Raw genomic sequence first — 23,364 nt, 5'->3', positions numbered from 1 at the left:
TACAGGGGTTCGTCAGGTTTTCTGTAGTGTGGCAGTCCTGTGTTTGTTTACATTCGAAAGAAGGAAACTTGCAAGAGAAAACATACTAGGGAATCAAAGTAAAACAATATTAAAATAAATATATCACTATTGATTTGTGGAATGTTTATATGACGAGCCCCTGTAAACGCACTAGTGCAGGGGACTGTACACAAACCGTGCAGGTATACAATGGTAGATTCTTAAGTTGGATCAATAAAGTACAGCCCAAGAAAGTTATTAAAAGTTTCCTTCTACTGATGCACCTTGTTCCAAAAGTCTGTAGAATGACACAGTACTTGTTAAGACAATACACTAAGTTTGTATGATATCAGAGGAAGTGGTGGTGGGTGGGTATGGTGGACACGACCAGAAAAAAGTGTTTTACCTTCACGTGTCCAAGTTCTTAAAAGTTATATTTCTGGCAAATATTCTTTAAATTCTTCTGCTATGCATCTTTTTATACAAGCATTTCATCCTCTTTCTCCTACCTCCCCTCCTCTTCCTCCCGGCTGATCTAAGTTTAACGACTTCTTAATATCCCGGATATTAAGATTTGACATTTTTCTGCCTGATGGAGAAGTGAGGTGACCGGTAGTGGACGCATTCACTCTCCCTTGATTAATGGTGCTTGGCTTAATGATGGAAGCCACTCAGGGGCTCTCACCTGCTCCCTCCCCTCGCCTCCTTGCTGGCCTACATACAGTACAGTACACACTTATATACATGGCATCAGTACAAGGGTGAACTTGAACACGATGAGAATAGTTAAGACCACGAAACTATGGAAAGTGTTTGGAATTAACCTGAGGGTCTGCAACATAGTCGCAGTAAGCTAAGCAGATAGAGGGAAAGAAGTGGTGGGTAGGGGGGGGGGGGCGCACCTGCAGGGTGGCCTCGCTGGGCCACACTGCACCCCCTGATTGTAGCACCATCTGTCCCATCCCAAAACTATATATACAAGTCTTTAAAAAAAAAAGTCAATAAAGTGTATTTTAAAGAAACCTTCAGTGCCACCAGGAACCACAACCACATAACAGATGACCAGTGCCCTTTGAAGGAGGATGAAGGCGGATAACACCCACAGATGTTATCGAGCCACATAAATCACCCCTGACACATCCTGGACCAAGTAATTCAATATCTCTCTTTATTCAGGACTAGAAAAGTCATACACCTTACTGAATACCACCAGTCCACACGAACCTCATGTATGGCACCATAACACTACACCACCACCACCATCACACTACACCACCGTCACACTACACCACCACCATCACACTACACCACCACCATAACACTACACCACCACATAACACTATCACCACACACACATCACCACCATCACACTACCACCACCATCACCACATACACTCACCACCATAACACCACCATAACACTACACCACCACCATAACATAACACTACACCACCACCATACACCACCACCATACCACCACCATAACACACACCACCACCATAACACTACACCACCACCATAACACTACACCACCACCATAACACCACACCACCACCATCACACCACACCACCACCACTACACCACCACCATCACACACACCACCACATTCAACACTACACCACCACCCATAACACCACCACCACCATAACACCACACCACCACCATCACACTACACCACCACCATAACACACACCACCCAGCAACACTACACCACCACCACATCACACCACACCACCATCACACATCACCACCACATAACACTACACCACCACCATCACACCACACCACCACCATAACACCACACCACCACCATAACACTACACCACCACCATAACACTACACCACCACCATAACACCACACACACCACCACCATAACACTACACCACCACACCATAACACTCACCATCACACTACACCACCACCATAACACTACCATCACACTACACCACCACCACCATAACACCACCACCACCACTACACCACCGTCACACTACACCACCACCACCATAACACACCATCACACTACACCACCAGAACACTACACCACCACCACCATAACACTACACCACCACCATAACACTACACCACCGTCACACTACACCACCACCATCACACTCCACCACCACCACACATGAACAGACAACCAATAATTCCCGAGACAGCAGGAGGAGCAACCATAGCAATGTCAGTCTGAGCATAGGCGGCAGCACACAATCTCACTAAGAACCAGTTGTAGACACCTGCTTTAAGGTGGGGGAGGGAGAGAGCAGGTAAACGAGGGGTCAAAAGGAGGAGGAAAGAGAGTGGGGGTACAGAGATGAAGAGAGAGAGAGATGAGGGAATGGGAATGACAGATGAACAAATAAAAGAGTATGAGAGAAAGAGACTAGAAGAAAGGAAGAGAAAGGGAATGAAAGGATGTGAGGCAAGAGAAAGGAAGAGAAGGGTAATAAGAGGAGGGGGGGGGAGGGTGAAATACAGGGGGTTTGAGAGAAAATGACTGGTACTGTTAGTAACTGTGGTGGTAGTGGTAGTATTCATGGTGGTAGTGGCAATGGTAGTAGTGGTGATGACAGTGGTGGTAGCAACGATAGTAGTGGTGATGACAAGTGGTGGTAGCAACAATATTTGTGGTGATGACAAGTGGTGGTAGCAACAATATTTGTGGTGATGACAAGTGGTGGTAGCAACAATATTTGTGGTGATGACAAGTGGTGGTAGCAACAATATTTGTGGTGATGACAAGTGGTGGTAGCAACAATATTTGTGGTGATGACAAGTGGTGGTAGCAACAATATTTGTGGTGATGACAAGTGGTGGTAGCAACAATATTTGTGGTGATGACAAGTGGTGGTGGAGATGATAAGAGGTGGTAGGAGTGATAGCAGTGTACCCCCCTAATATGACCCAACAACAGAATGCCCAAGAACCCTCTCTAGTGCACCACGTTCTCACAACCCCTTTTATCGCATTAGGAGTCTCAAGAGCTGCTCCGAGCACATCACGCCACTGTAAGCCATCGTCCGTGTACAGAACCTAATGGGATTCCTCTCACACGACGACGAAAATATACTGTCATCATGGAATTATCTTCACAAATTAATGAAGATATTAGCCTTTAACATTATGGGATTAGAACTGTAAAATCAAGACAATACCAAAGGCACTTCTATTCAACAATGTGGAATTATCTTCACACTACATTCAGAACAAAAACTGATGGATGAAAGAACTATAATAGACAATGGATGCTGGGCTTAAGAAATTGCTAGAATATATTTAAAATGCTCATCTCAGAAATCTGTGTCTAACTGATTTTACACATAATCATACCATTAATACAGTGTGTCAAAAGATGTTCAATTTTCATAAAGCATACATGAAAAAGCAATGTGACTAACAATACTTAACCCCAACAATCACTACACAGCACTAATTTCCATTTTAAGTTGCTTTACGGAAGGTGGCCCATTGGCACTGAAATTAGCTTGTTCCACAAAAGTAAATGGATGTCTACTGGTATATTTTCTACAATTCTTCTTTCATAAAACAACATTCTCCGGATTAACTTGAACAGCCTCATCAATTATAATGTTTGCTAGTCTTTACTTCAACTGCCCTAACAAACTGACATAACTTTATCCACTTTAAGTTCAAACACCCTTTCCCGGTTTTGAAATACATCACTAAGTCGTGAACCATAATTAATGGGTAAAGTTACAACTCGACAACTTCCAAAAGTGCCCAAGGCTGCTGTCTTGATGGGGTGAGTGACAAGGAAGCCTTGCATCAGGAGAGGGACTGTCACAAACCACCACCCAAGGTCAAGCCTAGGCTTTTAACTTGGATGAGACCCCCACCCCCTTGCCATAACACTGGCTCTGTGACTTAAATGGACCTCAATATAAAATATTTCCCCACTTCTCTGACAATTTTACCACACCATTCTTGAAAATATCATGTACTGTACAGTTCTAGGAATTTTACAGACATACTGCTAATATTATATTTTTTCTAACACTGACTCGACCAAGGAATGTGTTATCTACATATCAGAAGTGTTAAGAATTTATCTCCACATGAACCGTAAGATTTGCTATGCTTAATATTATCCCAATTTAATTAATGATGAGTGATGAGGTACCCTGAACATCTGATCTAATAATCATAATTGCAATCACTACAACACAACAAAGAAGAACACTTTAAGATAAAATCTTTACAAATTGGCAATAGCAACAGGTGTGAAATATTTTTGTATTTTTCATAACTGTCAACCATTTACACTTCCTTTTGAAATACTGTATAACTACAACCAATCAGTTATAATAATGTCAAACAAATTTATTTTCTTTGATTTGAAAATAAGATTATGCAGCTGAAGTCCCTAAATATATGATAACGAGAATAAAAATAAATAAAAAGTAAAAAATTCAAGCTCTGCACATATGAATGAATGTAAGTACAGCTACTCCCTGACTTACGACGGGGTTAGGGACCGATATCCAGGTTGTAAGTCGAAATGGTCGTATGTCGAAAATGCTTAAATAATACATAGAAAATATAAAATGGGTGTCTCTTTTTCTTCTCAGCACCACAAAACACTCACTTTTAAGCTTGCCAGCCATTTTAAAGTGAATTACAGATGAGTTTTATCTGTGTACTGACTTTAGGACTCAAAAATATGTAATTTGACCAAATTTTGGTACGACTAAGGCAGGTCGTAAGTGCAGGTGGAAGTAAGTTGAGTAGGCCGTAAGTCGGGGAGGAGCTGTATAATGCAGGCAATAACTGTTAACTTTAACCTCTAAATTTAAAAAAGAATCCAAACTACGGCAATCTTCCTTCCCCTGTGCAAGAATCTCCGGCACAGTGAAGCAACAAAAATGGAGTACGCAATAACGCAATAGGAAGATTGGCAGAAGAATGCGGGGCTTCTCAAGAGGAAGTTCATGTCCTGCTTGCAAAGGTTTTACTTTCTTTTTTAAGGCTTGGCCTCTCAATGCTGTCTTCTGTATATATGACACTAATCCCCACTCTTCTACAACCTATTTAAACTCTTGAATTTTTTACTTTAATCTATTACAATAATTTCCATGTAGAACTTATTCCCCACAAGTCAGTTCAACATATACAGTATTACACATAGATCTCCCAGTACAGTACTACACAAATATGTGACACTGAAATATCAAAACAAACTAAACTACAGGGGTATAAATATATTGTACTGTGCTTATAAAATACTTTGTCCACACCAGTCACAAAATGCCAAAAATCCAAACTAGGAAAAGTTTTAATTAAAAACATAAATACAAAGTTTCTCAAACACAAAACTGTAATCTCCAGGACAAAAGGATTTTCGGTTTTCAAGAATTTCTATTTTTTTTTCAGGGTGAAGGCCAAGCATATACTGTACAGTACAGTACTAAACATTAAATGCATATTGTACCTCAAGAAACTTCCTGTAAGACCAAGTTTGGCTCCTATATTTTTACTTCAAAACACACAAACATCAGTAGGAAACATAAAATATTGTACTAACATATATAACAATAAAACAAATATATATACGTACGTACAGTACTGTGCCGGCAATACTCTACTGGATCATATATACCTGTTCACCACTGCATAAATTAATTACTGTATGCATAGACAAATATTTCAAAACAAACACAAACATCCTGTATGAGGGGACAGAATATATTGTACAACACACCACACCTAACACTGTTATTTAGCCAACAGTGGCTATCAACTACAATGAGTTGGGTGCGTGCAGCACCAAGCAGCCTTAATTTCACAATGTACATATGATGATCATAAAGAACAACAATATTTTTTTAGATTCTAAGTTGCAAACTCCTGTATAATTCTGCTGTAAAATATTAATAGTTAAAATTCTTGTTTTCAATGGAGCACAAGTTCATGTACACTTCTCTAAAGTATGCAAAATACGGTATACAACCTACCAGGGTCCTTCCCAGAACATGTTCAGTGGCTCAAATGTCCCCACTTTATTTTATGTAGAACAGGTATAATATGTAAGGAAAATCATATTACTGCACATGTGCATCTTTCAGTTGTTACAGTCTAAGAAGTACTTACCATAAGGAGAAACAAGCCATTTTAGCTTCAATTTAATATGGATGGGTTAGTGGAACAAATTTACTCACGTTTACATTAGATAAACATACCCTTGAGCACAGAGAACATTATACAGTACTGTATAGAGAGCAACTAGACATAATACTTTCCCTCATCAAATACTGACCATGAACTATATTCAAATCGTTAATGACTGAAAATCACACATTTACATTTGTGAATTTGATACTTTTAAGTACCGTAAGTATTTAAAACATATTTACAACTGATAACCTCTTAGACACATCCTCACAGCAGCAAAAACAGCATACAGTATATATATATGCATAAGAAATAAATAAACAAATGATAACAGTAGCTGGAAACTTGAAATCCCATTTCAGTAATGAGACCCCAAGTGGATGATACGTGTACCCAAACTTGTCTCAATCTGTGATGCTCAGAAACCATATAACACCTTGACAGAGCTGCTAGTTACTGCAGATATGTATCTCCACCTAGCTGTGACCTGAGCAATAAAAGGGCTCTGTTTGAGGTGTTGGTGGTACAACAATAACATACTTGCCTTTCACCATGATAATCTTGGATTAAATCCCCGAAGGGATATCTTATCTTTGTATCATAAAAAGAGCAAGAATTCTCAAAATACATTATAGAGTACTGTAAATACTGCTAGCTGAACTTCCTTTTTTAAAACATTAAATCTGCCTTCCATTTCAGATAATTATCTGTATGTTCATCACAGCCAGATCTGTTTTAACAAAATGTCTTTCAACGAAAGGCCAAATTACTTACAAGTACAGCACGGGTTGCTGATATGACATTCTACCTCATTTACACACAATTGCAGGGTTTCAATTGTTTCTCTTACATTGACAACACAACATACATACTGTACAGTACTGTATATCGTTTCTCACTTTTAATCTTTTTTCTTTTTTATTTAATCTGTATTTATGGTCCTTTACTATTACAGGTATTATTATTATTATTATCATATCATTTTAATTTAATATCTTTATTATTTATCATTATTATTATTATTGTATTTCCCCCCCAAGCCTTGATGTAGGTCATTGGCCTGTGCTTGGGTGGGCTAATCTCATAAAATAAAAAAATACTATACAGTACTTTGAATCAAAATCTAATCTTCATGAAGTGAATACGAAGATACTCCCACATGTTGACCAACAAATTAGTTCAGCAAGGACATTGCATAATATAATCCAACTCTTGCATCCCGATACAATGTGTTCTTTATATTTTGAGCAAATACACACACTACATGACTTGCCACAACTGCAAACAAAAAACAATACTATTAAGTCTCCAATCAGTGAAAGAAAAAGATGAAGTGACCAAAAGTTTGGAGACCACAGACACACCTACAGTAACTAGTATGATGCCAGTTAGAAGTGAGCGTGGAGAGACATGTGATGATGACATGAAACACACGACACATTAGGCTTCTGTTTTTAACGAAAAGAGCTATTTCTTGGAGAACCTTCTTAGGACCATAGTTATGATTGGAAGATGCTGACTTACAGTAACTAGCCAATCTCTAAATGTTACATGGACTCTAAATCCTGTTGACTGAGACTGGTCTGATAACATCAGTCACCGCTGGAGGTCATACGCATAAAACATTAAGATAACAAGTCTTTGGCCTAGATATTAAAGACATGAACATAAAGCAGTGGCACATTGGACTATGGGACCTGAATAACCACATAACTTTGATAATAACAGATATACAATCATATGGAAAAACAGTACAGTACACATACAGTGATTCTGGCAGCACTCATTATCCCCACCATTAGCGAACAAAACCCCATGAGACTGTTGATCAAAATCTACTGTGATTTACTGTTTAATTCCCTAAAATAAGGATAAAACATTGATAAAAATATTCTTTCTCTTTAATTTACCTATAATATCAATTACTTTACTTACATAAAATTTTCATTACCTGTATTTAATACTAATTTGTACTTTATCATATCAGCTGCAATTAACTGAAAAGGTTCTATATCTATAAATAAGATGAAAAATAAATTGTTTTGAAAAGTTGATTTACAATATTCAACCTGATAAGCCCCACCTTGCATAAGATCTTGACCCATCTAACAACAGTACGGTATAGAGTCGCACACCATCGGAGGCTGTGTCCAGGACCAGTGAGGCTTTAGGTCAGTAGAGGTACACACGTCAAAGCCTTCCCACCATAAAAGAAGTTAGTACAGTACTCTGACTCTCAACTCCTGCTTATCTCGACTCATAAAAGACATGGAAACCAGGCCACTAATTTCTTCCCCTCAGTCACACAAGGTGATCTCTTCCTTTAATCCCTCATTTACAGTACAATCTACATGTTATTAAAGACCTCCATATGTAAATTGTTTGAGAAAATAAATGAAAGAATAGAAATGAATCCTATATTGAAATTATTCTGTCTAACTTAGCTGACCCCTGACACCACCCGACTTTTGTTCCACAGGAGATCCAACCACCTGAACATTTCCATATTAATAAAAAATTTCTCCTCTGTAGGAAGATTTATAAGTTATCTGCATATCTATTTATGAAGCTCTTTTGAAGGACAAGATGAACCAGACACCAGGAAAACAAGGTAAAGATTTTCTCCTTTCATAAGATATTGATGAATATTCTGGATATCTTCATAAAGAGTCTTGATATTATCTTTTTTCAGAGAGTGAGAGGTCTGACACTGTAGGAAATATAGTTTGTTCTATACATATTTTGGCTTAAACTTAGATCCCTCAGTATAAGTAACTAGTGCTGCTGAAACCTCCATCATGATCATTATATACAATCTGTACTGAACTGTATTGTGTACTGTACTGTACTGTAAACTGTACTGTACTAATGAATTCCACATTGACCAATACTGTACCGAAATAAATGGTTATCTAAAAACCGATATCCTTAGAAATTACCTTTAATTCAGAACCCATAACAGTCAAATGGCCAGAGCTAAGACTGAGCATTGTACTCACCATACTGAAGGGCATACATGTACAAGCCCGGCCATGGAAGGGGCGGCACCGAGGTTCAGGGTGGATAGTTGCATAGCACTTAAACTCTGCTAAGCATTCTCCAAGTCTCTACAACACATAACAGAAGCCTTTAAGTATATAAGAACATTGAGGTTTTGTAAGTTAAGATTCCTAAGTAAATGGCTGGTAAAGAACACATCCAGTTCTCATAGTTGCAGTGTAATTTTAACATCAATTAAGTAAGCTAGTTAACCATGCTCCCATATAATCAGTTGTGGGAAAAATTTAAAGGGAATATTCTAGAATCTGGACCTTTCTGAACTGATGGCATTTTCAAGACACTTATGAAATTTGTGACAATTAACGATAAATATTCCGATATAAAGTGGGTCCTATATAGCCATGACTGGCCATTAGGGCGAGTGTGGACACAGCACACTGTATTCTAAGCCTTCGGTACACAACAAGGCAGCATGGCCGGTACTGCACTTGACCGCATTCACTCCCCCCAAGTTGTAAACTTAGGCACCCATTTACAGCTGGGTGAACTAGGAGCACCCAGGAATCGAACCACCGACCCCTGGAACAGGAGGCGAGTGCTGTATTCACCCAAATTCTTCCTCATAGCAAATGCAAATAAATAATAAAGCCCTGCAGCTCCATATCTGATTATCGCTCAAGACACAGTTGCCAAGCATCTCTTCACAAACACATTCTACTTACTGCTACCAAGTTTTGATACTCAAGTTATTTCCACAATTCATAGTTATCCTTTCACAGTACCGTAACTGCATGGGTTGGATCTACCACAAAGGACCAAGTGATATATCTAAAATATATTAATGATTAAACTAATACTGTACAAAAATAGTACAAAGTGGAAACTAAAATCCAATAATTACAATTTGATTAAGAAGAAAACTGGCAGATGAGTCACGTGTTCTCCTCGTGTACTTTGATGGCCGGGGGGCTGGAACATAACGTGCTGGAGCCGACTGACTTTGGTTCCAACCAAAATTATTTCGAGGTTTCCCCCGGTTTCTTTGACCTCCTCTCCTGTTTGTTCCTTGACCGTTGAAACAGTTTTGTTTGGAAGGACTACTGCCATCTTCTGAAAGGATACACACTGCCGATGAGAATATACATACAGCATACAGTACTTAAAACACTACGTATTAACTAAACCCACGATATCATTTATCAATTCCTCCTTGTACAGTATAGGTTGAGATTAGCCAGGAAAGGTCTACCTTAACTAAATACATTAAACAGTAATGGACATAAATCTTTAATTTTACTGTACAAATATTTCTGAATCATTGTCATTAACCTTGAGTTACTGCAATACTAAAAAATAAAAATAAATAAAAATCCTTCTGATTAGCTAATCAATTCTCTTATACAGGGTACTAGGTCATTCTGAAGACCTTGTAGTCACATAATGCCCTTAGGTGAGCCCAAGTTTCCTGTAAGAAGTAATATATTCTGGTACTTATAAAGAAATTAGATTGTAAGTGTATATTGCACAGTAACATCCCTGATAGCTGGAATCTTCTATTGCCAGAACCTTCCAATACTGTACCAAGAAAATAAAATTAATGTTCCAAGAAATTCCAAAAACATCTCTCCATTCCAGGCATTCAAATGAATTTCAGAGAGATTGCATCATGAGTGGGTGGGCTAGCTGTATGGAGGTCGTAGGCCTAGAAAGCCTGTGCACTGTGATTGGTTATTACAGTACTGTATGGTCATATGACTCCATGAGATGCGTATGATTGGGTAATGTATCTCTCAGCCTATCCCCTTAAACTCTAGCATCAAGATGTGCTCTTAGTTCATTGTCTGCTGCCATTGTACAAGCTTCTTTACTCACTTGCTGCTGTTTTCCATTTTAATAAACATTAGGGACAGCAATACAGACCCAAATTGCACCCTGCCGGCATCTGCCAGCACAAAAGATCAGTGGGAGGAACTTAGGTGGTTGATAGAGACAGTCCACTGATCTCGCACTTCTGTTTACAGGAGGGGTGCTCTCAGTGTGAGATACAGCTGAGAAATAGGGGTTGCACTACCACGGGAGTGCTTAGCAACACAATTTGCATCAAAACTACAAGAAGGTTAAGCCTCCCTAGCAATGGTGTTCCATGTCAGACGTGTAGTTTACACACAGAGACATTCACCATTGCCCGGAAAAAAATCCGTAAGTAAGCAATTTTTTCCAGCGATAAGGATCAGTCTCAATACCCGGAAATTTCTAAAACAAGGAAACTTTTTGCACCAATTGTTCTGTATTGCACAATATTTCATGATCACTTAGTATGCACTGGAAAATATGAAAGCATTGTGAATCAGTGTACAGTTTAACAAGTCACTCTGGGAGTCTGTGTACTGTATATAAAATACAGGCTGAAGGTATGGGTGCACATTTTTAACTTTTGTCTTATCCATTTCCTGTCACCTTCTTAACTTATCATTCTTTGATATTTCTATTTACTTTAATCCATTGTACTGGAGAGGAATAAAGATAGGAAAAGAATACAGGGTTCAATCCCACTTCAGAGTGTAGTGTCTTTGTTGACAGGTGAGTGTTGTAACATTCTCCCTAATCATATAAAAACCAATCACCCACACATACACAGCCCTCACTACTCATAATGACTGAGATATATACTGTACACTATTAAAATACTGTAAATACATTTATCCCAAGTTGAAATTAACCTTTTCGCAGTGGGAGGTTACCCTTAGCTGAATAAAATCGTCTGGCGGTAGCCAGAATAAAATGGCAAGTGCGTGAAACACGGCAAAAGGGTAAAATGAAGAAAGGATGTTATTCAAGACTAGTTCACTCTCCTACCATGATCAGTGTAGATATGTCCTGCATGAGACTGAGCATTTTGGTGGCTATAGAGTCGTGGTGGGGGTGTGGCCCAGGGATCACCGACTTTCTGCAACTTGGGTAAAACATCCACCATCACTGCACATTATCTGAAACACAATGTCATTATGAGAGAAGATAAAAATACTGCCTTAAATCTTTCATAAAAGAAAAAATATGCACTTTAGCACTACAGTAAGTTCTGTACAGGTGCCATAAGATGAGAATCTGATTTTGACCACAACTTAGAAAAGAAAAATATTGTGTGGTTCTGTTCTTCATATTCACCAAATTATTGATAAACTTTTAAAAATACCTAATTCAAAACACCTATAATTTTCTTCTCATGAATAAATTTATCATATTCCTTTTTCAAACAAATATTAAGCACCGGGAAAGATCAGACAAATGAAAATGTCAAATTTAATCACCAAGGCAACCTCTTACCAAACACATTTAAAGGAAGGTGACTTGAACTAATGAAGGTTATATGACATTAGAAATAACAAAGCACTAGCTAACCTTACATCAAAAAGAGAGCTGTCACATTCAAATTATGAACCAATAATAACTTTCTTTTTTGTACTCAAGTAAATGAAAACAAACCATCAATGAGCTGTGTGTGATTTTAAGAAGACCAGACTACAGAACAATGTATCTAGTCGTACCTATGTTTGGCATTGTTCAGTAAGTAGTCTGTTTTCATTCATCATCAGTGTATAACTAATTAGATAAAATTAGTTATGATAGAGGGGTCAGTTCAGCTCCAGTCATATTTCATAAATGATAAAATACTGCTGTTCCTGTCATTGGTGGTGCAAAAGATGGTCAAGTGTGGTTATTAATGTACAGTAGCTCAAACAACTATCTGTGCATACTTTGTGGGAAACACTATGGGACCACAGACGATAAATATTGGTATATGAGAGCTGTCACTAGTCACACATAAAATTTCGGAGCATATCGACCCCCACCTGCACAAATAGTTGCTTTAGCTACTGTACATACCAGTATTAAAGGTGACCCTAAGTAACCAGCAAGTGCATATTATAATGATTTACTTACCCACTCTAATTAGCTACCATAATTAACATAAATGGTGGAAATGATCAGGCATCCTCCACCACAATTACCAAAAATTCCTTGATATACAGTCAGTCCCCGACTTACGACGGGGTTAGGGACCAACATCTAGGTCGTAAGTCGAATTGGTCGTAAGTCGAAAATGCGAAAATTTAGAAAATCTAAAATGGGTGTCTCTTTTTCTTCTCAGCACCACGAAACTCTCACTTTTACGCTTGCCAGCCATTTTAAAGGGAATTACAAATGAATATTTTGTCATTACTGTACACAGCGCAATCACTAACGCCGGGACTCGAAAATAAGTACAGTAATTTGAAAAAATTTTGGTACGACTGTGGCGGTCGTATGTCCGGGTGGTCGTAAGTCGAGGAGTAACTATGTAGTTTGCCCATCAAAGGTAACCACATTGGAAATAACAGTAATTTATGAGGAAACCGCTACCACCAGAAGGAGTTGTTAGACTTCATTCATTTTGCGACAGATGTTTTTATTACTGTATTATAATAAGTATTTTGAAGGAGGCAACAACTTTTTATTTCAATTACCGGTATAAGTTTTTCTCTATCTATAATCATAAATCACCTGCAGTGGGCAGGGCATGAAGGATGAAGGAAATTGTGGGGCAAAACAAGGTGAAAAACTTATCATATGACACTAAAATGATGTCTACGTGCTTTGTATGTGAATAAATTAATTACTTACTGTAAATACTCCTCCAAAATATCTGCCAAGTAACCACGTGTCGTCTGTTTGTTTACAACTGACCCGCTCTTTTAAAATACTTCCTATGTATAGTGATAAGAACATCTGTGGAAAAAATGAACAAAATCGAACAACTCCTTCTGGTGGTAGCGGTGTTCTCATACATTACCGTATTAATAACTATTACTAATACTTTAAGTGTTAGCCTTGGTAACTGTTAATGTTTGTATGCTTGCAGTGTAGAAATGTTTATAAATGTATAATTACCTGTGTGAATGTTTATACTGTATATGCATGCTTGTCATGTATGTATGATTATGTACAGTATGTATTAGGTATGCCTGTACTGTATGAATATAAATGTGTATGCTTGTACTGTATGAATGTTTATGAATGTATACTTGTAGTTTAAATGTTTATATTTGTATGCCTATTCTATATGAATGTTTATAAATGTATACATGTACTGCATGAACCCTTACAATATAAATTAAAATCAAATCAATTGAACTTTTACCCAACATTCACGAAATATAAAAGAGAACAAAGTCACTAAACTTTGTTATTGTTAATATTTCCTAAATGAAAATATGAATTTATGATATAAATACTCAAATCACACATACACTAATAAGGGAGTGTATCCTCATAATGTATATAAATGACAACGTGAAGCTTTAGCCTCTTGATTCAGTTCACTTCAGCATGACCGATGAGATGGATATTTCTTCCGTTAAAATCATCAATGTTCACACCAGTTTAGTATATACAGACTAAACTGTGGCCAAGGTTAAGGAATTTTTATAGTACTGTAGTTCACACAACATTCCTACTACGAATCTTTTATCATATTAGAAAAAGACGTCTAATTTTAAGATAATTTTCTTCTATTACATTACCGTCGGAAACATATACTTTACGGAGAGAGCGCATGCCAAATCTTTCTCTATCTAATTCCAATAATTTTCAGCCATTATCGCCTACCCGACCTCCCACTCAGCTTGTTACCTTCATAAATCGTCATGCGCATGCGTTCTCGTACACGTCACGCGGCCAATCAAAAGCGTTATTTTTTTTGCACCAATTAAAATTAATTGTGGATTCTGCTTTTAGAATTCGTTGTATTTTTGGCCCAATCAAATTTGATTGAGATTTTGGGTCTCTCATGCTTCGAAATTCAAATTAATTTCCGACCATGGAAGTCTGTGATGGGTGTCACTTCCATTATATAAAGTTAATTGTGCATTTTGGGGAGAAAACGAACAAGCAACAGCATTTTTTAGATCCCATGGTGATCTTCCGACCTCAGTAAAGATTTTAATTCGGAATAAGGTAAGAAATAACAGTGATTCCCTCATATGGTGAGAGTCTGGTTACGTAAAAACACCGTGAGTTAGGTTAGGTCAGGTTAGGTCAGATAGGATAAGTCAGGTTAGGTGAGGCCAAGTTAGGTGAGGCCAAGTTAGGTGAGGTCAGGTTAGGATAAGTCAGGTTAGGATAGGTCAGGTTAGGTCAGGTTAGGTTAGGATAAGAACATGAGAATGGAGGAAACTGCAGTGGGCCTATTGGCCCATACTGGGCAGCCCCATTTACACCAACCCCTATTGCTCATATATCCATCCAACCTGTGTTTGAAGCTATCCAGCGTATTCGAGTTAATGATGATATTTGGTAACTTGTTCCACTCTATTTCTAAACCAATGTTTACCTATTTCGCGCCTAAATCTAAATTTGTCTAATTTAAAACCATTGTTACAAATTCGCTCCTGGTTGGATAGTTTGAGTACCTTTGTAATGTCCCCTTTGCTCAGTCCTGACTTCCATTTATACACCTCTATCATATTGCCCCTCACTCTATGTCTCTCGAGGGAGTGCAAATTAAGATTAGGTTAGGTCATCCAGAAAAAAGGTTAGGTTTAAATGTTTTTCTCGGGTTTTATTGTGTAATTTGTATTCACTTGGCCATGATTTTTGTCGGAAAAAGCCCCACCCCGGTTCCCAACATGATCCCCAATTTTGTTGGGGGTAGAAGGGGGCGATAACTAAAAAACAGGCAACTTCCGACGGAAATCAAGGTTAGAACCAATCAAAACACACACAAATACACTAGAAAAACATAGTTTTGACTTTTCTAAAAGAATACAGACCAAATTCACTACACTTTGTTCTTGTTAATATTTCCTAAATGAAAATATGAATTTATGATATAAATACTCAAATCACACATACACTAATAAGGGAGTGTATCCTCATAATGTATATAAATGACAATGTGAAGCTTTAGCCTCTTGATTCAGTTCACTTCAGCATGACCGATGAGATGGATATTTCTTCCGTTAAAATCATCAATATTCACACTGGTTTAGTATATACAGAGACTAAACAGTGTGGGCATACCAACCATGGCAAAATTTGTCAATTCAACCATAATATCACCCAAAAAAACGTAGTCAAAGTGAATTTCTAGTGATGTGTTTGACATATACTGAGAATATTCGATCTGTTGCCATCCACCCTTCCTTCCCAAGACTGTAATTTTTCCCATTTTATCTTCCTTGTCTCCCATTACCAGTTCGTAGGGTAGTTATATAATACAAAGAGAAATAAATAGAAGTGGCCACGACTGTTTCCATTGCTTACTTGTCACAATAGGTGATAATGGACGGCGGCGGCACTTAACACTAGTTTACTCTCTCGTGTTGTTGTGTTCTGCAAGGAAAAATGTGAATGTTGTAAAACTACCTCGAACATGGCCATTAACCATCTTTTTTGTCTTTTTAGTATTTAAAATTCAAACTTAACCTTAGCTAAAGTTGTTATTAAAGCTTTAGGTAGTTTATAATAGCTTTGTTATTTCCTGTTACTTGACGAATGAATTGTTTCGACGTAATGTCGTGGTTACTTTTAACATCAACACTTTTACGTTTAGTCACTGACAGCGCTGGGTGTAACGTTCATTAACCAATAAAATCAACTTTCTACCATTACAAGAGATATTTTATTTCGCGTCATTTTATTCAGATTCATTATCAAAACAAAAAATTATGTGCATTTTTATATTTTTTATCTATTTTTTTTAAGATTTGCTATCAAAGCAAAAATGAGAAATATTGTTGAAAGATGTTAGTCACTGAAGAGATTATTGTTAATGTCAGTTATCTTAAATGTTTTTTCTCTCAATAAAATTGTCTTGCAACTTCGCACTAATTCAGCATATACAGTACATAACGCACATATATATGCATTGGAAAACGGAAGTTTTATGCAGCCAAAGAAAAACCCGGCAGGTATGTTATTTTTTATTTTTATCCTTTTTGCCACTGATCGGCTCGTTAGCCAATTCCGCGGTTGGTGACGTCTGTCTGTTATGCGCTGTTGGCAAGTACAGGGCATGTTCTGGGGTACAGATACATAATGTATCTGTACGCCTTGAAAGAGCTCACACTCGGTGCCGTCACAACACTAACAGGTTGTACCAAGAGTTCACAATTCTCACTCCGAAAAAGTTTGCCTTCATTTTCTGAACTTGTGGCTTTTTTTAACCTAGGCAGCTCGCCAGTGTTTATATATACGGTATACCTCTGCTCAGACGATGCCCAGAACATCTTAGCACCATCCAGGCATTGCAAGTCGGGACAAGATACGCCTAGAAGGTTCTCGAATGATCTAAGCTTACAGTACATAAGTAAATCACAACAAAAATGACATAATACATTCTAGAAAATTCTTACATGGGTAATAAATATATCAACATATAAAAGAAATCTTCCCAAACTTGCCAAAATAACTACTGCTTGGAATATAAAATAATCAGAACACCTAGTTCACAAAATATATAATACTAAATTATGCCTCGGTATAACAATATATAAACCATAGATGGCACGACAAAGGACAAGGAACAATGAAAACAAAATAAAAAAGAAAATGCATTACGTTTGTTATGAAACTAAGATACATAGCAAAAATGCAATCAAGTTTCAAATACTATGGTATTGACAAAATAATAAATGTAAACTACACTGATGATTGGTGCTAACATCTCGATGGTTAAATATGTTTTACAGTGCAGTACATGTGTTAATTTTCGTATCAGTTATTTGAAGTAGTTAATCAGATCTATTTTAATGTCTTATCCTCATGACAGTATATAAATTTCACATCATGATCATCACAACGAATCTGCATATTTGCTACAGTATACTCTTTAATCTTGTAGCAGTTCTATATTTAATTTTAAGAAACGTTCACATACAACGCCATAGTCTGTCTATGTATAATGCCTTCGTATAAATAAAAGCTCAGCATATAAGCTCAACTGAACTCCATCCACTGTTTCGTATTGCGGATTCAGTTCATTCTCTTCATAAGTAATCAGTTTGAACCCCAGAGCTGTGAGGCCTCTCACCACAGCCAGGTAGTCGGCGATGGCAGCCCGCTGTCCCTCCAGTGTCGTGTCCCGCAGGTCGTCCAAATGAACCTGGTAACCACACCACCAATAGTTATTGTTCTGCCTACTACTACTACTACTACTACTACTACTACTACTAATAATAATAATAATAATAATAATAATAATAATAATAATAATAATAATAATAATAATAATGATAATAGAACTGTACATGTTTTAGTACGCGACATCAAGTAAATAGACGATAAGATAAAATATATATGGGTTCTTAACCTAACCTAACCATATTGAAGAAAATTCTTATCTTCTGATCATCTCGTTCTTTTAATAATGTAGATTGAAGTGCTTCCTGTGAACTTAACACCATGAAAACAAATAAAAACTCGGCTTAAAGGACTTATCTCAGAGGTAAGACTTACCTCAAGAGAGAGCTGAGAGACGGTGTCGAGGACGTGAGTGTGGAGTAGGACTTGTCTTATCACCTTCCACTCCTGACCCTCAATGTCCATCTTGAGGTAGTTCACTCGCCGTGTGTCGTGACCCAGCGACCTGCAGGTGGTGGTGGTGATGATAGAAGTGGTGATGGTAGTGATGGTGATAGTGATGGTAGAAGTGGTGGTGGTGGTAGTGGTGGTGGTGATGGGAGCGGTGGTGATGGGAGTGATGATGGTGATGGGAGTAATGATGGTGGTGTTAGTGGTGGTGGTGATGGGAGTGATGGCGGTGGTGATGGGAGCGGTGGTGATGGGAGTGATGATGGTGATGGGAGTAATGATGGTGGTGTTAGTGGTGGTGGTGATGGGAGTGATGGCGGTGGTGATGGATGATGGTGGTGGGGTGATGGTGAGTGGTGTGATGGTGGTGATGGGAGTGATGGTGGTGGTGAGTGGTGGTGGTGGTGGTGATGGGAGTGATGGCGGTGGTGATGGGGTGATGATGGTGGTGTTAGTGGTGGTGGTGGTGGTGATGGGAATTGATGGCGGTGGTGATGGGAGTGATGATGGTGATGGGAGTAATGATGGTGTGTTAGTGGTGGTGGTGATGGGTGATGGCGGTGGTGATGGGAGTGATGATGGTGATGGGAGTGATGATTGTGGTGTTAGTAGTGATGGTGGTGGTGATGGGGTGATGGCGGTGGTGATGGGGAGTGATGATGGTGGTGGTGATGGGAGTGATGATGGTGATGGGAGTGATGATTGTGGTGTTAGTAGTGATGGTGGTGGTGATGGGAGTGATGGCGGTGGTGATGGGGTGATGATGGTGATGGGGTGATGATGGTGTTGTAGTGATGGTGGTGGTGATGGGGTGATGGCGGTGGTGATGGGAGTGATGATTGTGGTGTTAGTGGTGGTGGTGGTGGTGATGGGAGTGATGGCGGTGGTGATGGGAGTGATGATGGTGGTGGTGATGGTAGAAATGGTGTTAATTTTGATTTTTGTTTCTATTAGTATTGATCCGCCTGTCTCCTTGTCTCTGTCTACTTCCTCGTCTGTCTTTGCCTCTTTCTATGTCCAACTGTGTCTATATGTTGGTCTGTATTATTCCGCATAGCTTTCCCTGTATATGTATCTGTTTGTCTCTGTTTTCTGTCTATGAGTATCTGCATTTCTGTCCGTCTATCTTTCCGTGTCTTTGTATTTCTGTCCGTCTGTCTTTCTTTGTTTCCAGTTCTCTGTCTGCCCCCCCCCCCCTTTTTTATAAAAAATACCTGCGTATATCGGCCATGGTCTGGTAGCGGAGAGGGAACTCACACAGGCTGCTGTTCCTCTCACAGTAACTGATATAAAGACAAATATATATTAATAACATTTACTTAAGTGTATAAATAGTACAATAAAATCTACAAGATCTTACATAAAATATTAAGCTGCAAAAATCTATTAATATAATGTAAATATGGGCCTATGGAACCCAATTTCACGTGTAGCCTCAGTAGCCTAACCTTATGTAGCCGTTGTTGATACCGATCCTGGCCTTGTGGAAGAAGACGAAGGGACCCACACGGTAATCATAGTTCTCATGGTCTTGGTCGTGATCGAAGGAGTGCACCTCACACCCGAAGTCCTGTGGGATGATTTGGGTAGTCTTTTAGAGATCCTTATGAGAGCGGGGATGATTCAAGAATTTTAAAGGCATCGTCAAGTGGGGAGGATGATTGTGGGAGTCTTCTAGGGCAGGGGTTTTCAAACTATGGGTCCCGACCCTTCAGTGGGTCACGAAATAAATAAATTGGGTCGCAAAATAAAAATGGGTCGTGAAAATAAATAAGAAAAAAAAATAAAATGGGTCGCGAAAATAAATAAGAGAATAAAAATAAATGCACCATAATTTAGGCTTGGTTATTGTAATGTACACTCCACAGTCTAGGAAGCGACTGCAAGGAGAGCATTTCCTGATTCTTTCTTTACCTCTCATGTCATCCGTTTTGCGCAGAAAAACTCGTAATCGTAGTTTTTTCCCCCGTAATCTAACCTAAGCTAACCTAACTTAACCTAACAGTGTTTGTCTTTGATTTACTCATTTCATATCATTACACTTAGGTTCAATGGGTCGCAATTCAAATTGTTGTTCTGGCTGCGTGTCGCAGTAAAAAAAGTTTGAAAAACACTGTTCTGGGGGTTGTCAAGAGGGGAAGGATGGTTGTGGGAGTCTTAGGGATTGTCAAGAGGGGGAGGATGATAGTAAATTTATGAGTCTTTTTGAAACGTCAAGAATATTTGATTAAGTCAAGTAAATAAACCATCAAGTAGTAAATATAACAGTCGAAGTAAGACAGTAACTCACCTGCATGCGTTCGTCGAAGCTGAAGTCGTTGCCAACACCAAATGAGTAGATGAGGCAACGGAGAGGTTGAAGCCTGACGTCCGCATCGAAACACACAAGCTGAAAAGATTTTTATTTTAAGGATGATTATTGCAGCATACTGTTTGAGTTATCTTGCAGTATATGAATCAGGCGTGTAACAAGCTGTAATAAGTTTCCTGTGATTTAAGAATCTTTATTAAGTTTATATAAGGTTTTCATTCGCCAGCATGTACGTCATTTAGCTTACGAGTAATTACTCAAAGTAATATTTCAAAAGTTTATAAAATTTAGGTTTTACAGAATTAATGTCATATAAGACCCATCAAAGATTAATAAATCATAATCTTGCCATGAGTTAACTAAAGATGACACCCACCTTGGACCCGTCGTAGGCTCCTAAGCAAGAGCGCCCTCCCACCCTCACCAGTCTTTTACAGGTGGTGGTTGGCACTGTCAGAAGCCGTCGCAGGAGCTGTGCCTTGTTTTTCTCCTCCTCAGATTGGTGTTGATTCAGAGTTGAGGGAGAGCGGTGACTCACCCTCACGTCACTGGCACTCACTAATCGACGATTATGAAGACTACGAGGTACTTCTATACCTTGAAAAACTCTCTCGGCGTGGTTCAACAAGTCGTTCTCAGATGTTTGAACGATATCATAATTCCTATCAAGCGTTCTGTCTTTGTTCCTTACTAAAGGCTGCAGATAAGCCTTTGCTGCCGCAGAAGCCTTGTCATCGTCTTCCTGTTGGTCTTCTACGTCAACAACATGGGCAGTTTCCACCAGGAGTTGGGGATAGTCGAGGGAGATGGTGTGAGGCGCAGGTAGCGACGAGAACCGCGTCAGGTAGGTCCTAACACTCATCACCACCACCAAACATATCCCAAACCACCCGACATCTGGCCAAACACTCCTGCTGACCTTCATATTTTTCACAGGTTTCATTTCTTTATAGTAAACATTGGTTTAACTGCGCTTTATTACACTCCGTATTCACCTTTTCCATGCACTCACTAACTGACGTTCGTTGTTATTATTTGTTCTTTTTTGTTACTTTCACTTTTATCTTGTAACACATGCTGCTTAAGCGATGTTACTCTGTTTATAACCCCAATTTACGTTATCCTTCTCGTCACTTGTCAGGTTACGATTCACTGTTGTTACGCACTGCTGGGAAGTACTGAGGATGAATGGGCTCGTTGCCATTCACTTTGCTTTTTAATTTCGCAAACTCTACGCAGTCATCCTAAGATAACAATAGACATGACCTAGATATTATTATTATGCTTTATTTTTCATCTTACTAAAGAATTCTTAGTGCTGGAAGAACTATGCATACGTCGGTATATTGTACCTCGAAAATGTACTATGCGACAGCCACCAGGAGCTTTTACTGTGGCGACACCCACTCGCCCAACCAGGAAAAACAGCGAGAAATTGGACTTAATTACATTTATATAAATCATAAGACTTCTTGAATATTGAAATGATTTACGAGAAAGATTCTGGGATGAATGTTGAAACTTTTTATCCTTGTGGTCACAAACTATCGTGGAGTTTGTTCGGTCACTCTGGTGTCCCTCCAGGTCCCCCCCGCCCCCAAACTAGCCTCATCCCTCGCAGCTATTGCTAACGTGGCCACCTGCTCCGTTCTCATTTCAGGACGAACGGAAAAATATCGGTGTTATCACAAAGGCTTTTGGTGTTACTACACGGATCAGTACCACCATCATTGACATCCACGATTACCACAGTTAATATAACGAACACCACCACCTCCGTGCTCAGTGAGTGTAAGACTGTGTATAGGTGCGAAGGTGGATGGACGTCGTATTGATACATTATCATAAAAGTCGTGTTTCAATTCTTAAAGGCAACCTCTGACTGAATATTTAGTCATAGATTTCGCTCAACTTTCCATTTCAATGACTAATCTCTACATCCTACACAGAACAAGATAAAATAAATGGCTCTTTTCTGTTGTGGGTTACATTTCCTTAATAAGGATAAGGGAGGACTCATTGCAAACGTCAGGAAATTGCCGTTTACCTCACCCGTCTCGCTTACCTGGCGGCAATTTTAGTATCCTTTTCACATTTTAAACCATAAGACTATTGAGTGAGCTGCGTGGAGAATTTAGTGGCAAATGTAATATAAAAACACCCTCTACAGTTTTGCAATGTTAAATTAAAAGTAGAGATCCCCCCCTATGAGGTCTAGTAATCGTCTAGTAACTGTGGCAGCCGTCGTCCCTCTGCTGCTCAGAAACTATAGTTTGATTCACTCTCAAGGTGGAATACGAATGTAGGTCAATACTGTACTGAAAACCCCCCATATTTATTATATCAAGG

The 23,364-nt window shown here is 38.7% G+C and overlaps 2 protein-coding genes across 3 annotated transcripts in view; both read right to left on the bottom strand.

Moving 5' to 3' along the window:
• LOC121854787 (glycerol-3-phosphate acyltransferase 1, mitochondrial-like) overlaps positions 1–16,540 on the bottom strand; it is a 90,618-nt gene extending 74,078 nt beyond the window's left edge. The window contains exons 1-4 of one of the 2 annotated variants that reach the window (XM_042349566.1): positions 16,437–16,540; positions 11,991–12,121; positions 10,036–10,244; positions 9,134–9,241 (exon numbers count right to left, since the gene is read on the bottom strand). In XM_042349566.1, the coding sequence (XP_042205500.1) occupies positions 9,134–9,241; positions 10,036–10,244; positions 11,991–12,108 (435 nt within the window). In that variant the 5' untranslated portion in view covers positions 12,109–12,121; positions 16,437–16,540. The remainder of the gene's footprint in view (positions 1–9,133; positions 9,242–10,035; positions 10,245–11,990; positions 12,122–16,436) is intronic. The other variant, XM_042349567.1, reaches the window with a different exon arrangement.
• Positions 16,541–17,095: 555 nt separating this feature from the next.
• LOC121854786 lies at positions 17,096–22,519 on the bottom strand. Its single transcript, XM_042349565.1, has 6 exons — positions 21,392–22,519; positions 20,995–21,093; positions 20,153–20,274; positions 19,919–19,987; positions 18,630–18,759; positions 17,096–18,276 (listed from the first exon to the last, which is right to left on the bottom strand). The coding sequence occupies exons 1-6, from the start codon at positions 21,956–21,958 to the stop codon at positions 18,067–18,069; spliced, it is 1,197 nt and encodes a 398-aa protein (XP_042205499.1). The 5' UTR covers positions 21,959–22,519; the 3' UTR covers positions 17,096–18,066.
• Positions 22,520–23,364: the final 845 nt, after the last annotated feature.

This window comes from Homarus americanus, unplaced genomic scaffold (genome assembly GCF_018991925.1).
Source record: "Homarus americanus isolate GMGI-L3 unplaced genomic scaffold, GMGI_Hamer_2.0 scaffold53233, whole genome shotgun sequence".
Lineage (NCBI taxonomy): Eukaryota > Metazoa > Arthropoda > Malacostraca > Decapoda > Nephropidae > Homarus > Homarus americanus.
This window is presented reverse-complemented; position numbering and strand designations above follow the sequence as displayed.